Here is a 22,336-nt window from a genome sequence, read left to right as displayed (position 1 = left end):
TAATGTTACACCTGCAATAAGAATGTACAAAACTCTCTTTGTAAAACAATGTTGATTGTTAAATGTGATTGTATTAATTTAGGTAATTATAATTATTATGGTATAAATTGCTATATGTGCTATATTTAAAATTGAAGAATATTTTTCTTACTTGTATTTTTTAATGTTGAAAACAAGATGTTGACCCATTTTATTTCTTAGTGTGCCAGGACGGTCGGCAGACGTTCACAGGCTATCATGTCACCGCTGGCGTCCTCATTTGTCTGTTTGCCTGTGTGCTTGTGCAATTTTTATTTTTTTTAATTTCTTTTTTTTTTCGACGTAGCAACGTAGCGAAACTGGCAGTCAGTCAGCGAGCGAGCCTGGGCATATTTTGTGCTTCATCATCTCGGCCGGTGATGATGACACATGCGAATGACTGCAAACAAATCTGGGAAGCTGATGCTGATGTTGCTGTTGCTGTTGCTGTTGCTGTTGCCGTTGCCACTGCAGAATGATGTTGCTGCTGTCATCAGCAACTTTTCTCTGGAACTTTCTCGTGGAGCGGGCGGCTGATTGCTGATGCAGCCGAATGGAGGGAATGGATGGCGCCACCGCCACACCTGCCGACCTTGGTGGGTGGGTCTAGACCGTAGCCTCTCCGGACCAGTACTGTCCCAGCAGCTTAATCAGGGAATTACGACGGATTGGAGTGTTAATAATGCAAATCTATAGATTGCAATGCAGACTAATCGGAATAATTGCAGAATCCACAGCCTTTCGGGGAATGGCAAATGAGATGGGTTAGGAAAATTGAAAATTCATTGAAATTGCTAGTTGCTTTTGCGTTGCTTTTTGAAAATTGCTTGAATGCTAGGAATATAAAATCTTTAATTTTTACAAAAATAAAATCTTTAATTATACAAAATTGATCCAAAGTTTAAGCGTCGAACAACATACAATCTATCTATTTACAACATGAAACCAACAATGAGTACATTTCAAAATCAGTCTTGATGTAAAATACAAAAAATAAAATGTTTACATTACTTAAACGTTTTTCGTTGCAAGCTCGAGATCATGTTTTTGTTGTGAAAAATTAAAGAATTATTTCATGCATACTTAAAGTCATCATCAAAATATCAATTTCCTTTTACCAATTTCAAAACATAATTCAAAGAGTTTTAAAAAAAGTTTAATCTGTGTTGGAGATCAAAAATAGAACCAAAGTCTTGCTGTAAAATACAAAAAAAAAATATAATCAAAGGGAAATTAGAAAACAAAGGCCTCGAGAAGTTGGGTTGGCCATAAGACTGGGAATCCGCAGCAGAGTGATTTTGATTCTACAGCGGAATCCGGGCATGGCCTGCTTACGGTCTGTCCGGGGCACGTACTTGCGGTGGCACACACACCACACACACACCAAACACACACCACACACACACACCCCACACACACACACATAATGAGAGCTGGCTGCGGCACAAACGTGCCATAAACTGTGGCACGCCCCCTTAACCACCTCTCGCCCCCGCCTTAAACCGAAACCCACCGATGAATATTCCATGTGGCATGCGTTGACAAAGCATTTGAGCCGAGCCACGTCATCTGGAGCATGAGAGCATATCATATAGGCAAAGTTTTTCCTTCAGCCCCCGTGCATATGGGACTATATATATATATATATGGTATGCTCATCGTATATCAGGCAGGCATTGTGCCGGACTGGGGCTCAACTTTTATCGGCCTTGTTTTGATAGTTGACTCGCTGCTAAGCCTATTAAGGCGCTTGAGTCGACCAACAAGCCAAAGGCTTTTGCACCAAGCGGGTTTCGCAACCCTTTGGGTTTTCAGTATTTTTTTTCTCCTGTCTCCCTAGGAAATGATAGGCCCCACACAAGGGAGCTAAGCTCTCGTTGCCGTGTCTGTTGCTCTGGCTCCTGTTAATTATGGGTGGTGTGAGTGTTGTGAGTGGTTTGGGTGGTTTGGGTGGCTGCTCGTTAGTGACGTCCTCGAAGGGCCTGAATCTCTCCATAGCGCTGTTCCTAGCTCTTTCGCTATCCGCTCTGGCAGCAATTTTCTCAAGAAGCCGCACTTAAATGGCTTCCTATGCGGGTGCAAACAAAAGCTGCCAAACACACATGTCTACGCCCGCTTTTGAATGTGTTTGTCTGCGACAGTTGAAAAAAAAAACAAAAAAAAAAAAACAAGAAAAAAAAGAAAATATGGCAGAAATCGCCGCTTGAAGTGGTGGTTGAATTTTTATTTTTTTTCTTCTTGTTTTTGTCTTGCAACGTGCAAATGGAAAGAGAGTTGCAAATTTGTACTGCTGCTGCTGCTGCTGTTCTGCGCAACACATGCGCCATTATGCAATTGATTTTTCTTCGTTTTATTTTGCCAGTTTTCCAACGCTGTTGCATTGTTTGCTTTCTTTTGCTTATTTTCCTTTATTTATTTTTTAAGGTTCGCTGAGCTGCCAAAGGTCATTCAACTTGGCTGCTACTAATTTAACGCTGCCCTAGCAGGTGCGCCTAATTAAGCAGATTCCCTGCTTGCAACTAAAGCCCAAAAGTCGGCAACAAAGCGGCTAGCAAACACTCACACACACACACACACACTGAGGCAGGTGTCTAAAGTGACGCTTTGCATGGCGAAAAATAAACTGTAAGAACACGCACACATGCTGGCGAATGAAATGCACGTGCTCTATCTGCTCGTAGGTTGCAAGCAACTTTAGCTGAGGCTCATAACCCTGAATGCATGACTGCAATGAATGCAAACAGGCTGCAAAGACAGACAACTCACAGACGCACCCACACTACACATGGAGAGGCCACTACACCAGTCTGCCAGCCCATTACCCACTCAACCACCCACCCTTTTAAACGGCTTGACTGCAGCATATTGCGTATACGCAGCATTGGCCACTTGCATTATGAAGCGCCTCCTGCTCTCGTGTCAGCCTGATAAGCCACCGCGTCTCGGCATCTGCATCTCCATCTGTGACAGCTGCCCGCGTTTTGTGCGTGCTTACACTGGAAATAAAATATGTAGCATAATTTATGTTCTTAACAATTAAAGCTAGCCCCATTAAAACATTATTAAGTTTATAAATATAAAGTTTGTCTTTGGAAGTTTTGTAGTAAAGGTACAAATTAAGGGTATTTAAATAAAATAGAGTTCTTAGTTTGTGACACCCTTATTTAATACTGTTTGTGTGAAACAACTTGAGTGCAAACTTAAAAATTTTACTTATAATTCATTATGATGTTTAATTTTAAAATTGACTATTTTTATATTTATTATACTTGTAGTATTTCAAAGTTTTTAAATATTTAAGATATATTGTAACAATTATCCATGAATAAATCTCATAAAATACTTTTTAACAAAATGGTTTAGAGGGTAAATGCGAACAGCTCTTCTAACAAATTTTAAAACTTTTTTGACTTCGATTTAATATCCAAATATTAAGGTTATAACAATATTAAAGTGTACCAACCCCACCAGGATCTGCTGCTTTCTGTGATCCCCGCTGCATTCATGGCGAATGTCAAGTGTTGGCAGTTGGCTTGCCAAGATGTTTTGTTTGACGCCGTCGCAATGCCAGCAACATTTGCTGTGTCAAGTGGCAGTCAAGTGCATTTAACAGGGCGCGTCTTTGATTGACATTAGCCCGCGTTTAGAGCCACGGCAAAGGACGAATGGACGAGGGACGCAGGACACAGGACGAAGGCAATTGCCAAGGAATTGTGCTGCAGGCGAACGGCGAATGCTGAATGCGTGCAATTGTCAAACGGAAACGCAGAAACAAAGGCGATGTCAGCACAGGGCAAATATCAAAGTCTGGCTTCCTTTAATGCTCCAGAGCTGAAACATTTCTGGTGCGTGTCAATCGCTTAATCCGGTCGAATGGGTGTTGCAACATATCGATGCCAGCCAATCAACTGGCTTATTGCTTATTTATGAATACGTCTGGTCAGCCTAATTATGTGAGAAACGACAATGAAAGATTGGGCTAAGCTTGCACATCTGGCCGGTGTAATGTTACAGCACAGCCGATCAAAAAGGCAGTTTCTCCTTTCCTTTAATGAATACATATTGCCAGTAATCAAAGAGCCATTATATCTCCCACATCGCACACAATCACGTTCTATTTGTATGGTGTACATCAACACTTATGGGAAAACAAAATTACATTGAGTCTTTGAGGAACCGCACCCAAAATGGATTTAAATTCGGTTTATGCGATTTTTATAGTTCGCCACTTGGGCAAGTCGTTTGCAAATTCAGCTTTAAATACAAACATATATGTGAGTAGTATGCCTGCGTATTTGAGCCAAGATCCAACTTTTACTTTTTGCCGAGCTCAAAAACATAACTCGCTTCGCAGAAAGCCCGGCCAAATGATGCGAAGCAAATTAAATTACATATAACTTGGCCAAAGCGAACCGAACTGAAGTGGCTAAAAGCGGAAAGGTTGAGCATATTTTCACGGTCCTCAACACTTTGAAAAAAATATAGTTTCTTTCTTGAATTTAGTCAAAAATGTACGATGAAAAGTAATAAGTAAACTTTCAAAAAGATTTAAGAGATCTAGGCACCGAAATCTATTAGAAAATCAAAATAATAAAAATTATGAAATAATATTTTAGTTGGCCCTGTTTAAATAACTTTTTTAACATTTTAAACATTTTTTAGTTTTTAAAATTGTTTTCTAATATTGAGGTTTTAAAGAAAGTTTTGCTCCAAAAAGTTGTCTATAGAAATACAGTTTTGTAAACTAGGCCCAGAAAATGTTTTTCAGTTGGTTGTATGTTGTACGCACATTTTTCTGAAAAACTCTTAGGTTGGTTTTTAACAATCAAGATCGGTTTGTTTTTTGTGTTTTTTTTTGTGTATTTTTCCAAGTGCGCGGAGAAATGCAGACAGACAGAAATGAAGAGCAGTCCGAGCAGCAGAGCTGGCACTTTAATTATGACAAAATTTGCGTGAGTGATAGTCAAATGATGCCGCAAGCAGCGAACGATTGGTCGAGTGTCGGAGTGTTGGAGCGGGAAAAAGGTAAACAGATGGAAAAATAAACGAATAAACGATGCAGAGACAATAAATGGGAAAGAAATTATGAAATGTGTTCAAACTGTTACAACAAATCAAAGGCAGTCGGCGGCAGAAGCGACGAGTTGGCCCCAACCAAAACCAAAACCCGTTTCTGGAGTGATCTTCTGGCGGGTTGGCATTGCCTGTGTCTGCCCCGCCGGATTTCATTTAGCTTCCAGCCGGCGAAGAGTCCACAACGCGCCGAGTGTCCAAAAACCAAGCAAGATGCCCTCTCTCTGGCTGTTCATCTCGATGGTGGGTTTATCAAGGGATTTTCAAAAGGATTAACCTATTTAATGGATTATTATTTATTCAACTTATAGCTGACTTTGGTTGGCTGCCAGGAGTATAATTACCAGCGACCGCAGACCCCGTTTTTTGTGGAAACTGCTGGGCGGCAGCCTCAGACCACCAGGTTTGTGGTGCAGACTTTGGGTCGCACCTACGGCCTGGAAACGCAAAGGGCTCCGGCTGTATTCGAGGATCATCAAACGCAGATTGTCCAGGTTTTGGAGCAGCGGCAAGTGCCGCAGTATCATCATCATCATCAGCAGCAGCAGCAGCAACAGTATCATCATCATCAACAGCAGCAACTACACACCTCTAGCTATCCGAATCCCCTGCTGGTCAGCACCAACTACCAGGCTCCTCCACCAGTTCCTGCTAATCCTGCCCAGCCCTTGAACTACTATGAGCCTCCACAGCCAGCTCAGCAATCTCAGCAGCTCCAGGCTCCCAATTACCAACCACAGCCTCAACAGCAAACCCAAGCTCCAGCTACACATCTGCCACCCCAGCAGCCTGCCCAGAAACTCTTCTTCGGCAATCCCTATCCGTATGCTCCGGTTACCACCGGCTCGGGTACAACAGGTCCTGGATGCAGGACATGGTTCCGGAGTGGCCCCCAGCCAAGTGCAGGTTCAGCTGCTACAGGCAACGGGATCGGCACAGCCACAAACGCGAGTGGGTGACCAGGTGGGTCAGTCCCAGAGCTCCCAACTGGATGCCTACGACTACAAACAGACTGTGCCGGGTGATACCAGGGATTACCAGAGGTTCGTGACCAGCTGCCCGGGTGGTGGGCAGTGCCAGCAGAAGCAGCTGAGTCCCGGCCAGGTGGACGACAGCCACCAGAAGGTGCTCCAGACGGCCAGGGCCTCCACGCAGCCCCGTGTGGAGGGCTGTTTCAAGAGCCCGGTGGTCTATGTGCCCGTCGGAGCTGCCGTCAATCCTCAGGGACAGCTGCGACCAAAGAATAGACGCACCTTTGAGCGCCAGGAGCAGATCCTCTCCAGATATCCCTACAACTAAGCCCTACTCTCTCTCTTTCTGTAAACACTCACCGAATTTCACATCGAATTTATTAGTTGTTATTACTTAGTTGCCAGTTTCGTTGATTGTTGTAAATAAATCGTTCGAAGTTTAAATTTTAAAACATCAAATGTTAACCGATTCGGCGGCTGATTTACTTAACAAGCCCAAAAGTATACGAATATGGGAAAAGCAGATATTTCATTCACCGAACCTGTTGGCTATTGCTCAATCAGCCTGATGGTGATATTTTATTGTGGGATTGCGTATGGACAAGCCATCAAATGCTAATTAGGCAAAATCAAATGCACAGCAAGAAATTAATGAGGTCGATTGGTCAAGCTAAAAATGCATATGCTTATGCGTATATGCAAATGTTTGAAACACGCGCCAAACAATATGGAAATCAGTATTTGTAACAAAGCACTTCCAACGCAAAGGAATCAAAACAAAAATGTCAAATAAATCAGATGTTTCTTTATCTATTAGGTTTTAACATGTAAAGATCCAAATTATAGCCTCTTCACTACTTGAATTTAAATAAGGAATTTTATGTATTGCATGGTTGAAATTTAAGTTTATATATCTAGAGCTTTTTTATTCGGAACAGAGCTTAGAAATTCATTAATCGTGCTAAATGAGGCATGTTAATCACAGATATCAACGGTTTCCGGATCAATAAATTATAGCAATTAAAAACAATACAAATCTCATTAACGATTTTTGGCGAAAACCTAGTTAAATGTCAAAATGGTGATAGTTAACGTTGACTTGTTAAAGAGCACAAATGTATTTTAAAGGAACTTTGTTGTTGTTGCTCTTAATATTCTATATTAATATAACACAAGTAAGGAAATAAAAATAAATGGAATTTACAAGCTAGTAATTGTTAATTGCCCTCAGATCGATTCCAGAGTTGAGTTCACCAATATTAAATGCAATTCAAGGGACAAAACATATTTTGATTTCGAGTATTGTTACATCAAATCTGTAAATCGGAGTTATAAGTACATATCCTTGAAGGCCAACTTGCATGAAGTACCGATTATAAATGTATCGGTAGGTAACTACATTTTCCAAACAAGATCCCTTTTCTTAAATTGCATTCATTAGGCAAACCTACAAATATTTAAGAGGTTTCGGACCTATATGCCCATAACCATGAACATCACCTTCGATGTGTGCAAATACATGGAGACTAAAAAGCATTTTGGAAATCCCATGCTAAAGCTTTTTGAGAAAATCTCGAAAAATTACACCAACATCAACCACAAATGTCCGTATGATGTGGGTTTACATTTAAAATATTTATTATTTTTTTTTAAATTAATTAAATGTGTTTTGCAGCACGATCTGTATGTAGACAAGCTTCCCGCCCAATTACTTAATCAGCATTTCACCGATGTTCTGCCACTTCCACCAGGTGACTACGCTTATTATAGCTCCTGGTACACCAAAGGCATCGAACGAGCTACTATCTGGATATATGCTTCGTTATCAGTAAATACAAATAGTGATTTTAATAATTTTAAAATTAAAAAAACCATGTGTTGCGAGTAATTTGATTACTAAAACTTGTTGTTATAGTTAACCTTTTATAATGGAAATAAAGTTTACCCAATATCTCTTTGTCTGCCCTGCATATGTTGCAAACAAATCGCCAAGAACAGCTAACAAACAACTGGTTTCTCTTCATGCTTAGATTATGTCCACTATCGTTTGCATATTTTCATAATAGGTTCTAAGGGCATTAACAGATGGGAACCAGATTCTGCAAGTTAGTCAGTTTTTGGAGCCCGAAGCGAAGAGACATATTTAGAATCCGAATCGGAGAATCATGAAGACGAGTTTGCTGCTAACTTTTCTGGTAATCATTGATCAGTTCTCGGAACAAAGCATAACTTGTTTTCAAGCTAATGACGTCAAATGCTTAACCATCCGTTAGATGGTGATGCTTGGAGTGACGTTGAGTCTGGCGCTGACTGGTGCAGATGATGGCTATGCGTATGGACCACCATCGGGTGAGCAGCTGCAGGAAATCCAGGCGGTCACTCGTCCCAGGAAACACCGCCTGAAGCCACGTGTCTACCCAGAGCATCCATCCCAAGGTTGCGGAAATTTGGAGGAGGCGGATCACGCCGCTGCCCTGGCCACCTACCATGCCAATCGCCCCCAACCGCGTCGTATTTACAGCCACCAGGAAATCCAGGTGGACAGCTCGTTCTTCGAGCCCTCTCCCGAGAGGATCGAGGAACTCAAGCGGATTCTCTTGGATCAGCAATAAAGTGAAATTTCTTTAAAAAAACATTTGAATTTAATTAGTTTAGTAAACGAAGTCCAAAAATCTATAAACGCATTATAGCTGTATGCAATAAAAATAACATGACATGCTTAAAATTATGTCTGTTGATCCATAAAGTGCCTTTTCTGCAAAACAAATTTTATTTTTTCACAAACTCAATTTTTTTTCACAAACTCAATTTTTATTTAGTGATTGAAGCCGAAGGCCTTGCTGCCAGCGCTTTACCAACTAAGTTAGTCTAGTTTTGTAAACTTCTCTATCTTTAATAATAATAATAATAATTTAGTGATTGAAGTCCAAAAACCTTTAAACGAAATATACCTGTATGGACGTAGAACAACAAAGTTTGCTTAAGTTTATGTCACCTAATTTATGAAGTGCCTTTCCTCCTTATAAGGTTTCGCTAAATTGTATTCCGACCACCCGCACAATTTTATTTTGAATTTTCAAATCATTTTTGGTCAACAAAAGTGACTAAAAATATTTAAGAAGAGTTACGACAATTCATTTCTTAACTGATTCATACCAGTAACACATTTGTGTCCAATTTAGGAAAGATAAATGTTTGTTTTTACTGTACCAATATTTAGGTTCAAGACTATGGAACAAAAACTGTTAAGTTGGGCAACATTTTTTTTTTTAAATCCATTGTTTCGCTGTTTGTTAAATAATTGAATATTTAAAGATTTTTGATGAAGAAGTTTTAAAGCCATAAACGTTGTTTAATTATTAGCCCATTGGTTAATGAAAATTATTTTTGATACTATTGCATTTTTTTGCAGTAAATCTTGTTCTTAGTTCTTAAAATTTTAAACATATTTTCTGATGAAAATATTACAAAAAAAATATTTATATTTAAAAAAAAATTTTTTTTGAAATTTAATTATATTTCTATCAGATATAATATTAATCATTTTAAAACATACAAACCTAGCTTAATATATCCACTCCAGTACCATCACTGTTTACGCTCTCCAGAATTGGCCTGCTTTCGGCGATAAAGTGAATGCTAATGGTTTTCGGGCCAATTAGATAAAATTAGATGGCAGCAGCAAAAAAAGTGGCTTGAGCAGCATTCCAATCGAAATGACGAAAATCTGAGTGCAGTTAACAATAAATAAATAATTTATTTGTGAGCTTAAACCGAGAGAAAACAAAAACATAAACATATACAGTCAATCTAGTGGGGAATGCCGTCTAGATGTCGTAGTTGTACTTCTTGCCGTTGCCTGGATTAATGCTGTACAGGTCGTAGTCGAACTGGTCCCATTCCTGGTGATCGGCTCCCCTGGGCTGGGTGCTGCCCTTCTTTAGTTTGCGAAGGGCCTTCTTCTCCCGGTTGATGTCCACATGGGGCACCTGCTGGCGTGCCCTTTTCTCCTGAGGACTCAGCGGCTGAGGAGCTCTCACCGGAGTGTTGGCCAAGAACTGGGACTCCTCCATGCCGAGATCAGATTCGGATTCGGACTGGGCATCATAGAAGTTGGCAAAGTTCTGCAGCTGCATCGACTCAGCGGGATGATGGTCATAGTAGTCGGGCATGATGAGGTTGTAGTTCCCAGTGAGGGTCATTGGTTCCTGGGGACTGGAGGCATAGGCGAAACTGGGGGAACTGGCAGCGGTGCCCAGATCCTTGGTCCGACTGAATCGCGGAAGTGCCTCCGAGATACTCAAAAGTACAGCCAAACTGCAGCTGAGCATGATCTTTAATAAATGTAAGAAAAAACCAAATTGTTAGTTAAAGACAAGATAAATATTATAAAGAAATGATTCCTTATAAAAAAAATTTCTAATCAAGACAATCTGTGCTAATACTAAATTTACATAATGATTCCCATATATGCAGTCTTTATTAAATTTAAGAAAAAACATAATTTTTATTCAATCTGCTTAAATTTGAAATTTTACATAAAGATTCACATATTCCCATTTCATTAATATGTATTAAAATAAGACAATGTTAATGACAAATTATCATTAATCCATTTAGTTTAAGTAGCACAAACTGATTTAGAAAACATTAGCAAGTACATATAAATTCAATTTCAAATATATTATTTTTTAGGGTACACATTCGAAAGACAATTTTAAATTTGAAATTGAGTAGTCATATTAGTATTTTTAAACTATTCACTTTAAGTGCTTACCATATGTGTATTATATTTGCAAGCCATTTTTAATATACGACTATAAACACCGAGAATGATTTTATTAATGAAATTGAGTTTAACTTTAGCACTTTGGTTGCTTGTTCACACTTGTTGGAGGATCTTTATGTGTTTTCGGTTGACGTCTGACTTTATTCCCCGTCAGTGCGCTTAATTCGAGCTCTTAAACCAGTCTAATGTTCTGAGCCGTGCGATTTTGTATTTAAAGCAAAAAGCCAGGCGAAAGCCGAAAGAATTTCATTTCATTTCGTTTCGTTTGATTTGTTTTGTTTTGTTTGCCAGCCTCGGCTTTATTGGCATGCAAATCCGGTTTCAAAAACTTTGATTTCTGATGGCGATGGTGATGCTGAGGCTGAGGCTGATACTGATACCGATGCTGAATCTGAATCTGAATCTGAGGTTCGCGGAGTGAGTGACACACGTTGAGGCGAGGAGCACAGGTCAGGAACACCTGAGGGAAGCCGGAGATTCAACGGCTTTGAAGCGGCTTTGAAGCGACTTTGAAGCGGGTTTGTGGCGTCAGGCACTGAGTGGATACAAAGGAAATGCAAATCTGGACGGGATGCTGGAGATGGAGATGGACTATGAGGCGCTCGCGTTGACACACATTTGATGGGATGATTCATGGAACGAGCGCGGCAATTAATACAAATTATACGTAATAAAAATATTAATTGCATTCGCTTTGTACCACTGAACTTGGGTTTTTAAAGTAATTGAGTCGGGAAAGGGGGGGGATATGTTAATTGGCATATTACAAATTGGCACATCAATCACTGCTTTTTATTGCCCCGCATCGATATGACATTTCAATTTCAGTCACCCTCCTGTCACCTACTGAAAGCACACTGATAATCCTGCAGCTCGGTTCAATAACATCTCGCCACATCCCATCGGGAAAATCCCAGGCAGTGCCTTTTGGAAGCTGAACCTCAGTGCTCGGTTCCCCGAGATGATATCTTAATCCAATGCAAACAGGTAGCTCTGTTGAGCTCGCAAATAAAACAAAAAGAAATTAGAACGGACTTCAAAGTGCGCTCTTTTAATTGGCGGCTTTTTACGATCACTTAAGATAAGAGTTAGGAAAACCTAAGCCAAACATGGGCACTTAAAACGGACGCTCGATTAATTGATACCCAGTAACTAAATTTAACAACTTCAAAAAATAATCATTGAAAAGTTTATTTATTAACTTAAAATTTCAAATGTTCAATTAATAACAACACCCAAAAAAAAATGTAGATTGAAACTAATATATTCTTTCATTGATTTTAAACTATTGGGTATGAAAAAAAGAGGAGTATTAACTGAATACAACGAAAGTATCAAAATAAAACTTATGTGGTTTAAAAAAAAGACCTTAGACTACAGTTTTAGACTCTTCGGTATAGAAATGAAAATGGTTTTATTATTTAGTACGGAACTAATACCCATACTTTAATACTGTCTGTAGTTTAACTTATTTTCTTTTTTTTTTTGGTGCCCCTCTTTTAATAACAAGCAATATCAAATTATTCTAGTTAATAAAGTTTCTTGTTTATTTTATATGTCTTGTGACTACTGGGGAAATCTAGAGCCCCAAAAATAAGTCAAATATGATGATTGCCATCTGGAATCAAAGATAAATCGTTCCACATATCTTAGGCTTAGCCGGAATGGTCATTTGGGTTTAACCACAGTTTATTTACAGAGTTCGATGGGAAGTTGCTGGCAGCCAACATCGATGTTATTTCCCGCAGTTCAAAAGTAAATTAGCATGTTCCAATGTTTTATATTTTTGGTTGGAATGTCAAGCGCACACGCTCGTGAGTGTAGAAAGAGAGGGAGGAAGGGGGCCAGAAAGAGACAGCAGGCCACCCCCTCGATCAAAACGAAGGCATAAATAAGTTTTAGTGTCTCGGGGAAACCCGTTGTCTCTGGTTTCAGCATTTCTCGGATTTTTTTGGGGAAATATTTAATGCCTCCAGCAACGTCAGAACTCATTTAGCTTTGTTTTAAGCACTTACATTTCATTTCATTTCATTTCGTTTCGTTTAATTTGTTTGCAATTTGTATTTTGCATACGTGAATATACACAAAGTTTTTATTTCTGTTGGCTTTTCGTTTTCCCTTTTGTGTGTAAATTGGCCCGTTTTTAATTTTGTACTTTTTGTTTTGTCATTTTTGTGCACATGTTTTGGAGATCAAAGACATGCTTTCGCGCAGCAGAGAAAACAATGTGTTTCTTTTTTTTTCGGCTTTTTGCGGGAATTTATGTAAAACATTTTGTTGGGAATTTGCGTCAGAGTTTGAATTTTATACTTTTGCTTAAGCCTGGCATAAAATTTCAATTATTTCAGGCAGGAGTTTGTGTTTGCGCATAACTATTTGCCAAAGGCTCACACCACAACGCCGTTCGAATTGGAAGCCTCAAAGCAACGTGCCCCGAAATACAACCACAAAATTACTTACTCGCCAGACAAACCCTCGACCCTCTGGAAAATCGAAGTACACTCCGCCGACCCTGCGGTTTCCTAGACAAACGTTGCCTCCCAATTCCTCAATCCTCAATCCCCCATTCCCTATCCCAACTGGCAAACCAAACCAAACCAAACAGCCAAGTGTCGCCTGGGGCATTGCATCATTATCGATGCAGGCAGCGGCGAATGCAAATCGCATTAAATCTAATATGCCATTCGACCACAACAAACTGTGCACATCATTTGCCATCGACATCGACTCACCTACAAGCCACCCACAATCCACCCACTGACCACCCACCACCCAGCACCCCAAGTCCGTCACCCACAATTCAATCACCTGCATCTGGTCGCTGGTCAAATGGAAACCTCAGTCAGACTTGAGCATCGGGTTCATTGTTTTCCTGCTTATGTCCAGATAAAGTCACTGTGGCCGATAAATAATCACCTCTCGCAATAATTTACTCGTACTTTCCTTGATGAAATTATGATGCCTTGGCATTCCACATATAAACAAGGATAAGGTTAAAATTAATATTGAATATTGATTTGCAATAGTTTATGAGGCAGCATTAAATTTTGGAAATGTAGCTGATTGTGATGCATTTTACCAGGTTAGAGTATAATCAAATTAATTTCAAGTTAAATATAAAGCAAAAGCTTTGCTTTTAATAAAGTTTTTAATGTTTAGATTCTGGAAAACTTTAAATTAGTGTACAAGAATTTAATTCACACCTCCTACGATTTTGGTTTAATTAATACATTTTTGTTTGCATTTTGCAGATGTTTCAAAAAGCAGAACATTCTTACTTCTCATAACTCAATTTTTATTTACTAAAATGTTAAATAATTGCATTAACAATATATAAGAGAAAAAAATGCTGATAAGCGAAATTTATAGCTTAGAATCATGCAAATAAAAATGTAAAGCGAGCAAAAAATGATTATGAATGACAATTACAAAATCTTAATTTAAAACTAAACTCTTTAATACATTTGTGGGATAATGCCCAGCCTAAAAACAAATCAATTTTGGGCATTGACAATGGCTGCCTTGCTAATGGATTCGATATATCAGCCGAGGACGACGATGGTGTTGCCGGGTGATCACTTCCTGAACGTCCGTCGCCATGGACTTGACGAAGGACATCGCCATCTCGCCGTACATGTACCACGCCCTATACGGACACTGGTCGAAGCGGATGAGGGCCTGCTGGATCACTATGCCGTTGGCCAGGACATTGGCCACCAGCACGAGGATATAGGCGGATGTCACGCCCATGATGACCAACTTCTGGGCCGATGGATTCTCGCGCGGCTCGTTCCACTTGGAAAGGGCATAAACTGTAGCCGCACTGAGTGGAGCGGCGGCCACGGCCATGTAGGTGTCGAAGCGGTAGCCCAGCACCATCACCGCCGAGTACTTCACACCCAGGAAGAACGAGTCCACGAAGATGTTGAAGTTCATCTGCGGACGGACCAGAGCGGCCAACAGCAACACGTACAGCGCCACAAAGGCTGCCCCTTGGCGCAGGGTCACCTCGAAACGGGGCATTGCTAGTTAAACTGTGGAAAGATCGGTAAAAACAATTTAATTAAATATTCAGTCTCGTGCTTCCATAATTATTAATATTGTTGGAAATTTGTAATCAAATTGATGTATAATACTGGGCATTCATACTTAAAACTGGGAGGGGGTTGGTAAAAACAGTTTAATTACTACTTAAATAAATTTATTATTCAGTTTTGTATTGAATTATATTTTTATATTTTATTTTATTTTTTATTTATCATAAAGTAGAGGAAAATGTTTGATTAAATATTATATTATATTATGTGCATAAATGCAATTGTATAAAAAATGATATAGCACTTTACTAACTTCTTTGGAAATTAACACTTGCAATCAATATGTTTACAAATCCTACTTAACGTAATATGTATATTAAAGACAGCATTAATATGGTTAAACAAATTTGTTTCAAATTCAATTTTTTTTAGAGCAATTATAATGTGAACAAATAAAAAGAGTAAAACAGAAAAAAATGTGACATATTAATTGCATTAATTAAATTGCTTAATGTAAACTGTGAGATATATATAAAATAATTCTCCCTTGCTTATGAGATAGTCACTAAATTAAAATTGGGGTAGCACTTAATAAACACAATAAATATTAAAATATGTTTTAGATCTCGACATGCCCCTCCCTAATTATTATTTTAACCTGACTTGAAACCAATCTATCAATCCGATCTTGCCCAAGTTTGGCTTACCCGCGTAATCTGGCTTTTGTCATCGAAGGCCCGGTCGTTTGTCTAACCAATACCCTAATTAAGACCCACTCCCCCAGGCACACAGTCGTTGCTTATTCAAAGTGGCCCCAAACATCCGACCATCCGACCATCTGACCATTCGACCATCCATCAACCCAAATAGACTTCAATTAACTGCAGTTCATCAGCCTCCGCAGACGAGTGCTTTCCCTCTTCCCGCAGTCTTTGGTTTCGACGACTCATCGAAGCCTTTTGCAATTACTTAACACATTCGAAATGTCATCACAAATGCACTTGCAATCGCGAAAACTCAGACGCGCAGACATGCAGACAAGTGGACTGCAGTAATAACCTCATAATATGGGTCATTAGCGCAGGCGGGACACGCTGCCACGCCCATTAATTACTTGCATTTCCATCGATACGACTGAATCTTCACACAAAATAAATAAAGAGGGAATAAGGAAAACGAGAAGAGCGAAAAAGTCAGTGCGGCAGCAGTAAAGCTTAATTATTTGTCAATTTTCCATGCTGGCGTGCTGTAGTGGAAAATTAACTAACATGTAAAGTGGGAAAATTAAAAATGCCAATAGGGAAAATCGAACGGAGCGCAATCTTTGCGACAACGTCAATAAATCAATGCAAATGCCCTAACAATGCCGGCTAATTGCGAAATGATTAAGCGAAAGTGGCCGAATCACAATTCAAAATTCATTTCCATGTGCCTGTAATGGCTGTGTGCACTTGTGTGCGTTATGGTGGGCGGAACGGGGCGTGGTTGGATGGCGGGTAGGGGGAGGAAAGCGAGTTGACATTGTGGACCACCCGTTGACAGCGATAAATCAGCAGGTGTAATGAGTCAAAGTTATCGTTATGCATGGATCATTAATCACACACGCATAACAAATTAAGAGTACATTATTCCATTGCCACACAAACACGCACACCCACACAACTTTACCTACATGTGTGTGTGCGTGAGCATTATTCCTAGCATATTTTTAGGATTTTTAGTTGACAGTTTTGCTACCCTTATGACTTTAGTTATAATTATCAAAAGAAATACTCTTCACATATTGGACTGAGATATTTCCAGTCTTCATTGATGTACATTTGTATATTTCATATAATCTAAGAATAGTTATTAATTTAGAATGGGTTTTCTTTTCAGTTCGTTAATTCTTATAGTGACTTATGGTAATCATAAAGAAAATTAGTCAAAAAGAGTATTTGGAACCCCCATGTAAATATTCTTTGGAATACCTTACCCCTTTCAATACTTAATTATAACCTTTTTGGAAAAAAGAGGTTTCTAAATCCAATATCCTATGCAATAAAGGATTAACGTTAATCCGCAAGGGTGCTTTCAGCCACGATCCCCGAAAAAGGTCTTCCGTTTATTTTGGCACCAGTACTTGGAGCATTCTCGCAGCATCTCTCTGTTTACCCACTCGCTAATTGTAAATGCCAATCAGGACGGTGCCAGGACCCAGCTGAGAAGACAAAGCCAACTGTCTCCGAACTGCTCCGCCAGTTGAGTGCGGCTGAGTGCTGGGGGTGTGGGATTGCTACTGGGATTGGACTCTGGAGCTGCAAGCGGGCCAAATAGCTGAGTTGAGCTGCCTGATTGCTCCAATTGCCAGGCGCCCGGGCACGCAAGGCTGCCTCATACAAACTTGCAACTAAACAGGACGACTCGAGGACTCGAGGACTCAGGGACTCCAGGATACCGGGATGCCGGGACGCCAGGACTCACTCGGCAGCAACAACAATCGCTTCTGTCAACGCACAAAAGACAGCGCTGACGTAACGAAACGGTTAATTTAGAGTACGACAACGACAACGACAACGACAATAACAACAACAACGAGAACGACAACAAACGAAGGCAGTTCAAAAGCCGTCAGCGCGAGATGAGATGAGGTTGCAGATGGGCACAAAGAGAACAACACGAAGCAGCAGCAGCAACATCAAAACACTCAAAAAAAAAAAAAAATGAGTGCAAATTCTCATTTAACTATAACCACCCCCAAAGCAAAGACTTCAGATTTTGTGATTTAGAACATCGAAAAAAAATATTGGGAACAAGAAAAGGTTATTTCTGTACCTAAAAATATTTTTAAACTTTAAATGCTTAAGCTTTAAGGTAATGTAACTTAATTTAAATGTTTTTAAAATCCTTTTTAATTAATTGTTAATTCATGGAAAAAACGCATTGCGGTAAACAATTTTGCAAAGTGCTTTTTATAGTAAAAATAGTATTTATTTAGTAATTTTCGTTGTGAGTGTTTGTTTTTACGAAAATAAGAATCAGCAGTGAAAAGATTTTTTTTTAGAATTTAAAAATATTAATCTTTTAAATACCAATCAATTTTCTTAGTGGAGTGGCAGCAAGAACAGAAGCAGCAGCTATGTGCCATTTGCATAGGGGCGTGTACGAAGTCCGGGATCTGCAATTACAAAGCACCAGCTCGAGATTGGAACGGAGGTTGGGATGGGGTAGGGGTAGTGAAAATAGGGGATGGGGTTCTAGATTCTAGCCATATAAAACATTTTTTAGTGCGCTGATGCTGGCGAATGTTTAGAATTTAATTAGCCACGCTCCCTGATTATGCGTGCATGAAATTACAGCCCTCGAATGGGGCCCTATAAAATGGGTTCTGAAGTGCCGATGACAACAAAGGAGCCACCCCCACGCCCCTCTGACCCCCTGCCCCGCTGCCCCTCTGCCCCTTTCAACTCACATCTGCAAGACGTCAAAGGGTCGGGCCACCGGCACATCCAATCCAATTTCAGTTTTATTGTCACTTACAGCGAACGGATAGTTGAACACAAATTTTAAAAAGTTCTTCTTTAACATGTTCCAGTACACATTTTATACTTTTCGAAATTTATTAAATTTTTGACTTGTGTTGAAAGGTTAACTGCGTAAGGAACAATTGGTAGCTTCTGTAAAAGGGATTGTTATTTATTTCACAAATCACAGGTTTCTTTTTACGAGACAGGGGGTCATTGTATAAGGGTCATGAAATTAAAAGGCTCAAACTAAAGCTTATCTAAGAAACAACTATTTCGATTTTTAAGGCTTAATTAATGTTTAAGGAAATGTTTAATTTATAATATTTTTCTTAACGATTTTAATAATTACAAACTTACTTTGGACTCAAAGTTAACACAACCAAGCTTAAATAGTCAAGCCATTTTGGTCTTTTTGGCCTAAGTGTCTCAAAACTGTAGTCTTATACTTACGATTAAAATGCAATGCACAAAAACCCCCAAGAATTCTAAAGATCTCTCCGAGTGCAGAACTCATCCTTCGCACGTTCGCAGAGTATCCCGGTCATCAACTCCTTTGCGGCCAATGCAAATGCAGGCAGCTGCTTCGTTGACAGGACAAACAACAAATAACAAACAATGGGCGACACTTCAGCACTTTCATTTTCCCGCTCGAACACTTGCAAAAAACACTCCGCCGCAGACTCAACGCTCCGCCACACATAGCTCATAGCACATAGCGCATAACACATACATTTTGTGGATTTTTATTTATTATTTTGCTTCTTTTCTGCGGTGGTGCCGGTGGTGCAGCTCACTCACACAGACGCCCCACAATTTGCGAGTCGCACTCAACATGAAGTGTTTTGTGCGGTTTTTTCGTGTTGCCTGTTTTATACGCTCGTACGTATATTTTTAGAAATTGTTTTTAGTTGCATGTTTTACTTTTATGTTGAGTTCTGTGACAGCTCGAACAGATCCTGGTGGGTTGAGGACCTGGGTGGCTCAGGTTCAGAGTGCACTACTGGCGGGTGGAGACACGATGACAGATAAGTCACATATTGTTCGGGAAGTTTCCGCGCAGCAGAGGGTGACAACTAAATCGAGTAAGGAGTTTTCTCTGGGACTAAATAAAAACAAATAGTGAAAAAATAACTTAAACTCGAACCACGTAAAGCTTGCGTTTATAGTTATTTCCCTTGTAAAAAAAATGATTTTACATTTTATGATTGGGATATAAGAAACTACATAACTACATCGTTTAAAGTGATATTTTATCGTGGAGTAGATAAAGGCAATATAACATGGTCTATTTGTCTGAAAAACTTGTTCTATTAAGGTCTTCAACTGCATTCGAGTTTTTAGTAAAAGTTTTCAGTATTTTTACCCATCAATAATCCCCATTCCAATTAAAAATAATACAGTACTTGCAAGTCGTTATTCCTTTTTCAAAATTGAATCTGGCACATCTGCTGCTGTCGTATAGATGAAAATTGAATGCACACATATGCACGTCCACCAATACACTCACACGATCGGCCAACCCCAAAAGTATGCAACACTTTGCCCGACTCTCTATGCGCATCTTTATTAATTATGCCAGCGATTTAATTAAAAACTTAACCAGCTGTCGCCTTGAGCACCATGGCACTGAGCAGTGGGATCGTCTCGTGACCGCCCATAGTGGGCGGACAAGGCGTGGCAGTGGGTGTGGGTGTGGCACTTGCAGCGGCAACTTCCGATGGATAGCAGCAGAGTTGGCAACTTGCTGGCGCTGCAGTTGCCGGGGATGGGCTAATTAAAATGCATTGTTTAATGCAAATAATGGATTATATACTATAGTTGGTAGTTTTCAGTTTTCAGTGTTTACTTACGGCGGGTGGCCCTTGAGATCCGGCGCCCAAACGGCTGCTGCTGCTGCTGCTGCTGCTGCTGCGGCTGGCGGCGCCTTAACGATTTTTGGCCCTGGTTTGGCTGCTGGATATTGTTGTCGTTGTTCGGTCTGAATTGGCTTTGGCAGTTGGAGGCGCAGTTGCTGCTGCTGGTTGGCTGGTTGTTCAGGTTGCCCATTGACGCCATTGAACCCGGCCAATATTTGAGGTTGTTGACCCACGCCGTTTTCATAAACAAAAAAGTCTTGTCCCTGCGGTTGCTTCGGTTGATTTGTGGCCTGTAGTTGCTGTTGTTTTGGTTGGTGTTGCTGCTGCTGTTGTTGTTGCTGTTGTTGTTGCTGTTGTTGCTGGCGGTGATGCTGCTGCCAATTTGGCACAGTTTGGCCTAGTAACTCGTGCAACAATGGCGCCAACGCTTCGCTGCCCGTGATTTGTTGCAAATGCTGCTGCAGCGCGGCTTCCTCAATCTTCTGTCCTGCCGATTGTTCGATGCTCAAAATACCGGTGCTGTGTTGCTTCCTGCAAGCAAATAGTTTGCTCAATAGATTGACCCGCTAACCACCACACCCACTTAGCCTGCCATCCACAACACGACCTACTTTGTCAGCGGCTGTGCAAACATTTGCGAAGCAACTCCCAAACAAACCAGCGACAAGTGGAGCAGAACGAGCCAATTTGGATACATATTTAAAGTCTTATTAGTGTGCTAGACCTTCCAGTCGAAACTCTCACGAAGAACTAAGCCCCGACTAACTAACTTCACACATCAAATATTCAACGAAGCCATGGATTCTCATTAGGAGAAGCTTGCTTTTAGCCTTCGCATTCGATTAGGTTTCTTGTTTTCGGGCATTAATTATTTTCAAGCTAATTATACATGCACATTAATATGCAAATATTATGAAGTGTGAACATTTTGATATGCCCCATTGGTTTCGGTATGATAATTACCATTTTAGCTTTACAGATCCAAATGGAGGCCCGGCAGCGATTCTCGAGTGAGTGGATCTCAATTAAGTTAGTACAAAAAATACTTGATAATTAATTGATTTAAGCTAATAATAAATAAGACCTGCTTGTGACTAATAAGTAAATTAATAGCATAAGTATATTACAAGTATTTAGACTGAAGGGGTTTTTCTTCATTAGGTAATCCTACTGTTTGTTATGCTAACGTAAGTCCAATATTTTTAGCAAATAAATATTTAAATCGTATGATTTATTTTGAATTTGTTCAGTTTTTTCTTAATTGGAACTATGCTTTTATATTTGTCTTATCAAAATTCGTTGCTTAAGAAAAATGTATGTATTTATAAGTCCTAAGCCTTCCTTCAGTTATAAGTAACATATTTGGACTGAAATGATTTTAGTTTTACCTTATTGCTTGTTGTGGAAATGTATATTTAATATTTAGACCAAAGAAATATAAATCTATATAATTTGAACTATGAATTAATTTGACTTTATTAAGCTTTATTATAAATATTAGTCTATTAAAAATTCTTCGCTGAAGAAGAACTGAGTATTAAGTATTAAGCCTTGTTTCAGTTATGTTAATCGTATCATAAATTATATGATGTTGTACCCTCAACTAAAAGAGCTCTAAAGCTCAAACCCATAAAAGCATGAATCTAAAACTGTTGCATTAACATATTTTCATAGAGACGGGCTATAAATCCCAGCTGAAATTTCAACCATGCAAGCTAGCAATTCCTGTCAAACTGTAAAGTGGCCCTTAGCTTCAGCTTCCATTTCTCCGCTCCCCGTGGATGTGTGGCAAAATGTTTTTCCATTAAATTACAACCCCCATCCCTCGCTCCTTCCATCTAGAAAACCCCCTTGTCATCAGTGGCCTTCGTCTGCGTGTTGGCTCGACCAGCAAAGTCATGAAATTTAGTGTTGGCGGCATAATTAGACCATCAATTGCGGAAAACTCATGACAGTCATGAATGGCCGACTCTGTGTTTGTGTGTGTGTGTGTGTAGATCTGTGTCTGTGCTGGAGGGGAAAACCACAGGGGCGGGGGGCGTGGCCAGGGGCTAGGCATACTCTGGAATAAAGTAATATGGGCCCC

The 22,336-nt window shown here is 39.8% G+C and overlaps 6 protein-coding genes across 6 annotated transcripts; 3 read left to right on the top strand and 3 right to left on the bottom strand.

The window, feature by feature from the left end:
- The first annotated feature begins 5,225 nt into the window (after nucleotides 1-5,225).
- On the top strand, nucleotides 5,226-6,514 carry LOC128258153 (uncharacterized). The gene is given in 3 exon segments (XM_052989615.1): nucleotides 5,226-5,334; nucleotides 5,403-5,942; nucleotides 5,944-6,514. Coding segments are annotated over 3 exon segments (1,017 nt in total). The 5' UTR covers nucleotides 5,226-5,304; the 3' UTR covers nucleotides 6,391-6,514.
- A 663-nt stretch (nucleotides 6,515-7,177) lies between these two features.
- On the top strand, nucleotides 7,178-8,209 carry LOC128251824 (uncharacterized). The gene is made up of 5 exons (XM_052979016.1): nucleotides 7,178-7,237; nucleotides 7,294-7,449; nucleotides 7,504-7,677; nucleotides 7,738-7,890; nucleotides 8,129-8,209. Exons 1-5 carry the CDS (start codon nucleotides 7,178-7,180, stop codon nucleotides 8,207-8,209), a joined length of 624 nt encoding a protein of 207 aa, XP_052834976.1.
- On the top strand, nucleotides 8,150-8,746 carry LOC128263758 (uncharacterized). The gene is made up of 2 exons (XM_052998928.1): nucleotides 8,150-8,257; nucleotides 8,336-8,746. The coding sequence occupies exons 1-2, from the start codon at nucleotides 8,228-8,230 to the stop codon at nucleotides 8,672-8,674; spliced, it is 369 nt and encodes a 122-aa protein (XP_052854888.1). The 5' UTR covers nucleotides 8,150-8,227; the 3' UTR covers nucleotides 8,675-8,746.
- A 1,053-nt stretch (nucleotides 8,747-9,799) lies between these two features.
- On the bottom strand, nucleotides 9,800-11,041 carry LOC128266483 (uncharacterized). Its single transcript, XM_053003032.1, has 2 exons — nucleotides 10,840-11,041; nucleotides 9,800-10,396 (listed from the first exon to the last, which is right to left on the bottom strand). Exons 1-2 carry the CDS (start codon nucleotides 10,864-10,866, stop codon nucleotides 9,890-9,892), a joined length of 534 nt encoding a protein of 177 aa, XP_052858992.1. The 5' UTR covers nucleotides 10,867-11,041; the 3' UTR covers nucleotides 9,800-9,889.
- Nucleotides 11,042-14,283: 3,242 nt separating this feature from the next.
- LOC128260073 (uncharacterized) lies at nucleotides 14,284-18,531 on the bottom strand. Its single transcript, XM_052992776.1, has 2 exons — nucleotides 18,340-18,531; nucleotides 14,284-14,885 (listed from the first exon to the last, which is right to left on the bottom strand). Exon 2 carries the CDS (start codon nucleotides 14,872-14,874, stop codon nucleotides 14,377-14,379), a length of 498 nt encoding a protein of 165 aa, XP_052848736.1. The 5' UTR covers nucleotides 14,875-14,885; nucleotides 18,340-18,531; the 3' UTR covers nucleotides 14,284-14,376.
- Nucleotides 18,532-19,956: 1,425 nt separating this feature from the next.
- Nucleotides 19,957-20,975, bottom strand: LOC128264967 (putative mediator of RNA polymerase II transcription subunit 26). Its single transcript, XM_053000718.1, has 3 exons — nucleotides 20,862-20,975; nucleotides 20,245-20,781; nucleotides 19,957-20,164 (listed from the first exon to the last, which is right to left on the bottom strand). The coding sequence occupies exons 1-3, from the start codon at nucleotides 20,945-20,947 to the stop codon at nucleotides 19,990-19,992; spliced, it is 798 nt and encodes a 265-aa protein (XP_052856678.1). The 5' UTR covers nucleotides 20,948-20,975; the 3' UTR covers nucleotides 19,957-19,989.
- Between the last annotated feature and the right edge of the window lie 1,361 nt (nucleotides 20,976-22,336).

The sequence above is a fragment of the Drosophila gunungcola genome, chromosome 3R (assembly GCF_025200985.1).
Source record: "Drosophila gunungcola strain Sukarami chromosome 3R, Dgunungcola_SK_2, whole genome shotgun sequence".
NCBI classification, from domain to species: Eukaryota; Metazoa; Arthropoda; class Insecta; order Diptera; family Drosophilidae; genus Drosophila; species Drosophila gunungcola.
This window is presented reverse-complemented; position numbering and strand designations above follow the sequence as displayed.

Bases quoted from the DNA above. Each gene is read 5' to 3' on its own strand.
- LOC128251824 (XM_052979016.1), top strand. From the start codon at position 7,178: ATGTATTTTAAAGGAACTTTGTTGTTGTTGCTCTTAATATTCTATATT. The intron at 7,238-7,293 runs GTAAGGAAATAA...AATTGCCCTCAG, and splicing joins TCTATATTAATATAACACAA to ATCGATTCCAGAGTTGAGTT. The intron at 7,678-7,737 runs GTGGGTTTACAT...TGTGTTTTGCAG, and splicing joins ACCACAAATGTCCGTATGAT to CACGATCTGTATGTAGACAA.
- LOC128263758 (XM_052998928.1), top strand. From the start codon at position 8,228: ATGAAGACGAGTTTGCTGCTAACTTTTCTG. The intron at 8,258-8,335 runs GTAATCATTGAT...ACCATCCGTTAG, and splicing joins GTTTGCTGCTAACTTTTCTG to ATGGTGATGCTTGGAGTGAC.
- LOC128266483 (XM_053003032.1), bottom strand. From the start codon at position 10,866: ATGGCTTGCAAATATAATACACATATG. The intron at 10,397-10,839 runs GTAAGCACTTAA...CATTTATTAAAG, and splicing joins GCAAATATAATACACATATG to ATCATGCTCAGCTGCAGTTT.
- LOC128260073 (XM_052992776.1), bottom strand. From the start codon at position 14,874: ATGCCCCGTTTCGAGGTGACCCTGCGCCAAGGGGCAGCCTTTGTGGCG.
- LOC128264967 (XM_053000718.1), bottom strand. From the start codon at position 20,947: ATGTATCCAAATTGGCTCGTTCTGCTCCACTTGTCGCTGGTTTGTTTG. The intron at 20,782-20,861 runs GTAGGTCGTGTT...ATTTGCTTGCAG, and splicing joins TTTGCACAGCCGCTGACAAA to GAAGCAACACAGCACCGGTA. The intron at 20,165-20,244 runs GTAAGTAAACAC...CATTTTAATTAG, and splicing joins GATCTCAAGGGCCACCCGCC to CCCATCCCCGGCAACTGCAG.